We start from the raw sequence: 6,424 nt of genomic DNA, 5'->3' as shown, positions 1-6,424 counted from the left end.
AAGTGCTGCCACAAGTTGTGGGAGGGAGCCCCCAAGGCCCGAGGGCGGCACTCCTGAGACTCCGGGGCATGTACAACCCCACTCATTATTACGTGAGAGTGTCGCGAGCGGAGATTCTTCACAGGCACAGGGCCTTGCTTCACAGGCACCAGGCCTTGCTTCATGGGTAGAACTTCCTGAGGTGCTGGATGTTCCAGGCGTTCTGGATGGGGACCCCATCCTGCGTCTCCAGGCGCGCGGCGCCAGGCCTGGAGACATGGGCAACCCGAAACGGGCCTCCCACATGGGCGAGAGCTTGTGCAGCCCTTCCCTGGAGAGCACCCGCCTCAGGACAAGGTCACCCACCTTGAGCATCCTGGAGCGGACGCTGCGGACGTGGTACCACCGCAGCGCCTACTGGTACCTCGCAGCCCGAAGCGAGGCTTCGCGGCGGCGTTCCTCCCCCAGCACGGTGTCCTGTCGCGTTTCATCAAACGCCGGGACCCGTGCGAAGCGATGCCTGACCTCGTGTGGGACAATCGCTTCTGCTCCGTAGACGAGGAAGAATGGGGTCACACCTATCGGCCTGGTGGCGGTGGTATGGATGGACCATAGCACGGACTGCAGCTCGTCGTGCCAGCCCCTAACGCAGGCCTCGAGATTCTTCTTGAAGGTCCTAGTCTTTAGACCCCTCAGGACTTCCTTGTTGGCGCGTTCGGCTTGGCCGTTGCTCCTGGGGTGTGCCACGGAGGCGTGGCAGATCTGCGTCCCAAGGTTAGCACAATATGTTTTGAAGAGATTGCTAGTGAACTGTGAACCATTGTCGGTGATGATGCGATTAGGGACCCCAAATCGGCTCACAATGCCCTTGATGAACTTGACTGCTGACCCGGCTGGGATTGTGCGGACGGCTTCCACTTATGCCCACTTGGTGAACTTGTCGATGGCGATGTAGAGGTAGCGGTAACCTCCAGGTGCTCGAGGGAATGGACCCAGGATATCCAGCCCCCAGACCACGAACGGCGATGAGAGCAAGATAGTCCAGAGGCCCTGAGCCGGCTGGTGGATCTGCTTGGCGTGGAATTGGCACGCCTCACAGGAATTCACTTGCTCGGCCGCGTTGTTAAGTGCTGTGGGCAAGTAGAACCCGCGGCAAAAAGCCTTGCTGACCAGTGTGCACGACGATGAGTGGTGCCTGCAGTCTCCGCCATGTATGTCAGCCAGTCGCTCGTTCCCCTGTTCTCCGGAAATGCACCGCAGAGAAACATCATTTGGACGCTTCCTGTTTAGCTCACCGTCCTCAATGCAGTATATCGTAGCTTGTCGGGCCACGCGCTCCGCGTCTGCCTCCTTCTCCGGCAATGTGCCTTGCGTCAGGTATGCCTTGAACTCCTCAATCCAGCACCCGTCCTGAGGATCGAGTGCTAGGAGGAGGCGTGCTCCCGAGGTCGGGCCGCAGGCGGGGGCTCCCGAGGCTGGTGGCTGAGGGAGCTCCTCCTGAGGTGGCGCTGGCGCCGCAGGCTGAGGTGCTGCTAAAGGCTGGAAGAGTCGTTCCTCGAAGACACAAGGCTCTTGGGGCAGCCGCTTGGATGCTCTTCTGGCGATGTTATCAGCCACTTGGTTAGTGCCATGTGGCACAAGCTGCAGCTCCAGGGCCAGGAACTGCTTCTCCATTTTACGTACCTCCGCGAGATATGCTTCCATGTGCTCGTCCTTTGGCTCGTACACCTTGTTGGAGAAGTTGAGGAGGAGCTACGAGTCTCCCTTGACGGTGAGGCACTTCACTCCCAGGGCCGCCGTCGCCTTGACACTGGTGATGAGGCCCTCATACTCTGCGATGTTGTTGGAGACCTTCTCGCCCTGCTGGAGGCAGAGCTGCACGGCGTAGTAAAGTTTGTCCTGAGTGGGCGAGATGAGTACGGCTCCAACCCCCGCACAGTGGCGTGCGAACGCGCCATCGAAGTACATGACCCGGCCGTGTGGCGCTTCATTCCCTGGTGTCGGATCACAGGTTCCGGAAAAACCCTCAAGGTCCGAACACTGGGGTGTGTGCGAAGATCTCCCCCCTACCAATCCATGTCCTAGCTTTACTAAGATCTTACGGGCAAACTTGACGAACTCACAACACAAAGGACAGAAGATGTATACTGGTTCGAGCCACCGTGGTGGTGTAATACCCTACTCCAGTGTGGTCTGGTGGATTGCCTCTTGGGCTGAGGATGAGTAGTACAAGGGGAAGAACAGCCTCCTGAGGAGAGGTGTTCTTGTGCTTGGTGAGCTTGTGGTTGTTCTGGTACATCTTGATGCGACCCCCTTGGCGATGGTGGTGGCCAGTCCTATTTATAGAGGCCCTGGTCCACTCCCCAAATAATGAGCAGGAAGGGAGCCAACAACGGCCAATTCGAAAGGGGACAACGATCACAGCTTATCCTGACAAAAGCACTCTTCGCCTGCAAAAGGCTCTGGTGGTGATGCTGTCTTGGGATCCACGGTGACCTCCGTCTTGCTGTCCTTCTGGTCTTGGTCTCGTTGCACCGATATGGAAACCATTTCTTAATGCCTCGGTACTCCGTGCCTGCGCTTGCTTCCTTAGCACCAAATAGGAAACAAGGACTCTGTACGCGCTGGCGCCCGCCTGCGCCCGCCTGACGCCCGCCTGGTCTCGATTGTCATGGCTCGCATCATCGGAACCTCGTGAGGTTTTCCTGGCCTTGATCTCGCCGCCCCTCGCGAGCCAGCCTGGTGAGGCCGCTCCTGAGGAGGTCTTGTGGCGTTCGCCTCATGAGGCTTAGCCCCTCGCGAGGGTCTTGAGTCCTTGCTGGCGAAGATGGGCCGGACGGGCCCGCTCGCACAGCCACAGTAGCCCCCGGGCCCAAGGCGCCCACAGTTCCTAGGACGCCCACAGTAGCCCCCGGGCCCAAGGCGCACTCGGGCTTGGCTTCGAGGCGAAGCCTAAGGGGCAAGCGCGGAGCGCTGCGGGCCCCAATAGCCTGCAGCCTTGGTTGACGCGTGGCGGTTGATTGGACGTGGGCGTCTCCGCTTCCCCACGCTACCTCGACAACTACCTGACTTGACAAGTCCCTGCCGCAGGCAAGGAAAAATGATCATTATTACCTTAGATCATGGAGGCCGGCGGTTGGCCTCCCCTTGGTTATAAATGGGGGGCGGAGCCCCCGTCGCCCATCTCTTCCCATTCCGCTTGCTTCTTGCTCTTTGTTCCATTGCCAGTTGCAACACCAATGGTGTCATCGAAGTGGTTTTCTGCCGTGGAGAAAGGGAAGGCCCCTCCCGAGGGGGCCGGCTCTCCAGCGCCCAAGCGTGGACGTGGCCGTCCCCACAAGCACTCCGCGACCCTCGCCGCGGCCCCGCGTAGCCGTGGCGGTGCCGCTTCGCGTGGCAGGGGCCGCTCTGATAGCGGCGGTCTTGTCGATGAAGGGAGCCGGGTCGTGGTCGCGCGGCCTCCCCAGCCGTGCTTCCACTCGGTGGAGGTGCTACCGGAGTTCGTCATCTGGTCGGAGAACCCGGCCGGCAACTGGCTTCAGCTCCTGCGTTTCTTCGCCGACGAGTTGCCTTCCTCTGGTCCAGGCGGGCTCTGGCTGCAGGCAAACGGCTGCTGCAGCAGGGCTTCCTGGGTCGCGGTCGAGGTCTCCGTTGCGGGAAACATAGCACTTCCCCATGGCTGGCAGATGTTTGCCCGCGCGCGCGGCCTGGGTAGGCGGTACACCCTCCACTTCAAGTATGACGGTGACGCGACCCTCTACGTGAGGGTGTTTGGGGAAGATGGTCGCCGCACCGGGTGCTGCCCCGAGGTCAACGACGGCGAGGAGGTGCTCGGCCTTGGCGATGGCTATGAAGAGGACGAGGGCGAACCCGCCCTTGGGGCCGACCACGTCTCGTCCAGCTACGGCGGCTCTTCCTCTAGCGGTAGCCCCAGCAGCGACGGTTACGATCAGCCACCGTGCCTGCTTTGAGTGTGGCGGTGGGTCATCTCATCGGCGCGCCTCCGTGAAGCGCGAGGAGGGGTCCGGCTGAGCTCAGGACAGCGTCGGGAGTCTGCCCCTGTGAACCGTTGTAGAGGCAGATGCCGCTTTTATTTTTTTCTTCCTTTCCTTCCTGCATCAAAAAGAAACCATAATGGGCCCCAGAGGGGAGTGTATCGAACTATGATCTCAATTACTATGCTATGTTTGTTGCTCCTGTGCTGTGTCGCAACTTCGTCGTTTTGCATAGGGATAACTTAGCTTGACTTGTTCGGAGTAGCCTCCTCCTCACGAGGCACTTGCTTGCTTCCCGGTGCCTATCGAAGCTTCCTTGACATAATAGGTGCTTAGGAACTGCAAAAAATTCGTCAAGAGGTTTATCGTTCTACCGAGGCTTGGTCGCGGGCGCCGCTGGCCTTGACCTAGCGCTTCGTATCGCGATACCCAAGGGGCACGAATTGAGAGAGAGAGAGAGAGAGGTGCACCAGCTTGTGGGCTTGAACGAGGGTACCTCACGAAAAACAAAAGAAGGAAGCTCATGAAGGTACCAGTTCAGCCCCCTCGCGAGGAACGCGAGAGAGAGGATAGGGCGACCAAAGAAATGAAGGCAGAAACAGAGGCATAAAGCGAAAGGGCGAGACCAGCAAGAGACACCAGAAAGGAAATTTGAATTAAAGAGGGGCAAGCCAACATAGGAAAGCAAATGAAGAGCCGCGTCCAGCACCTAGTCTAGTCTTTGACGTCTTCTCACCAGCGTGGAGCTAAGTGCTGCCACTAAGACGTGGGAGGGAGCCCCCGAGGCCCAAGGACGGCACTCCTAATATTCTGGGGTGTGTACAGCACCACTCGTTATTACATGAGAGTGTCACGGGAGGCGATCTTCACAGGTGCTAGCCTTCTTCATAGGCGCTAGGCCTTTCTTAACAGGCGTCGGGCCTTCTTCATAGAAGCTGTGCCTTTCTTCACATGCGCCGATCCTTCTTCACAGGCACTTGGCTTTTCTTCAGGGGAAGAACTTCTGGAGGTGCTGAATGTTCCAGGCGTTCTGGATGGGTACCCCGTCCTGTGTTTCCAGGCGCGCGGCGCCAGGCCTGGAGACATGGACGACCTTGAACTGGCCCTTCCACATGGGTGATAGCTTATGCAGGCCTTCCCTGGAGAGGACCCGCCTTAGGACGAGGTCACCCACCTCGAGCATCCTGGAGCGGACACGGCGAGAGTGGTACCGCCGCAGCGCCTGCTGGTATCTTGCCACCCATAGTGCTGCTTTGTGGCGACGTTCCCTCCCAGCACGAGGTCCATCCCTTGCCTGGCATCCTGTTGTGTTTCATCAAATGCTAGGACCCGTGCGGAGCGATGCCTGACCTCGTGAGGGAGGACTGCTTCCGCTCCGTAGACGAGGAAGAACGGGGTCTCGCCCGTCGGCTTAGTGGCGGTGGTGCGGATGGACCACGGCACGGACTGGAGTTCATCATGCCAGCCCCTGCCATAGGCCTCGAGCTTATTCTTGAAGGTCCTAGTCTTGAGGCCCCTCAGGACCTCCGCGTTGGCACATTTGGCCTGGCCATTGCTCCTGGGGTGCGCTACCGAATCGTAGCAGATCTGCGTTCCAAGGTTAGCACAATATGACTTGAAGAGATTACTGGTGAACTGCGAGCCATTATTGGTGATGATGCGTTTGGGGACCCCAAAACGGCTCACGAGGCCCTTAATGAAGTTGACCGCAGAGCCAGCTGGGATGGTGCGGACGGCTTCAACCTCCACCCACTTAGTGAACTTGTCGATGGCGACGTAGAGCTATCGATAGCCCCCATGCGCCGGAGGGAACGGGCCCATGATGTCTAGACCCCACACTGCAAATGGCCACGAGAGCGGAATGGTCGCGGGGCCCTAAGCTGGCTGATGGATCTTCTTGGCGTGGAATTGGCGGGCCTCGCGGGACTTCACCAGCTCAGCTGCATCATTGAGTGCCCTAGGCCAGTAGAATCCACTGCGGAATGCCTTGCCAACGAGGGTTCGCGATGACGAATGGTGCCCGCATACCCCGCCATGTATGTCGGCTATTAGCTCTTTCCCCTCCTCCCTCGAGATACAACGCAGTGAAACGTCATTTGGTCGCTTCCTGTATAACTCACCGTCTCGGATGAAGTATGCTGTGGCCTGCCGGGCCACACGCTCCGTGTCCTCCTCCTTGTCCGACAACGTCCCTTGCATTAGGTATTCCTTGAATTCCTTGGTCCAGCATCCCTCCTGGGGCTCGAGCGCCAAGAGTAGTTGTGCTCCCGAGGTCGGGCCACAGGCCGGGGCTCAGGTGGCAAGCGAATGCGGGAGTTCCTCCCGAGGCTGAGCTATTCTTGAAAGCGGCAGCGTTGTTGATGGTTTGAAGAGCCGCTCCACGAGGACGCCAGGCTCCTGGGGCTGTCGCTTGGATGCTCTTCTGGCGATGTCGTCAGCTTCCTTGTTGG

General features: G+C 59.1%; 1 protein-coding gene across 1 annotated transcript; it reads right to left on the bottom strand.

Annotated features, from left to right (window-relative positions):
- Nucleotides 1–393: 393 nt before the first annotated feature.
- LOC147990518 (uncharacterized) lies at nt 394–1,683 on the bottom strand. Its single transcript, XM_087538265.1, has 2 exons — nt 994–1,683; nt 394–741 (listed from the first exon to the last, which is right to left on the bottom strand). Exons 1-2 carry the CDS (start codon nt 1,681–1,683, stop codon nt 394–396), a joined length of 1,038 nt encoding a protein of 345 aa, XP_087394391.1.
- Between the last annotated feature and the right edge of the window lie 4,741 nt (nt 1,684–6,424).

Source organism: Triticum urartu, chromosome 1A, assembly GCF_056163025.1.
Source record: "Triticum urartu cultivar PI428250 chromosome 1A, HENAU_Tu73, whole genome shotgun sequence".
NCBI classification, from domain to species: Eukaryota; Viridiplantae; Streptophyta; class Magnoliopsida; order Poales; family Poaceae; genus Triticum; species Triticum urartu.
The sequence above is the reverse complement of the archived record's forward strand: the minus strand, read 5'-3'. Positions and strand labels throughout refer to the sequence as shown.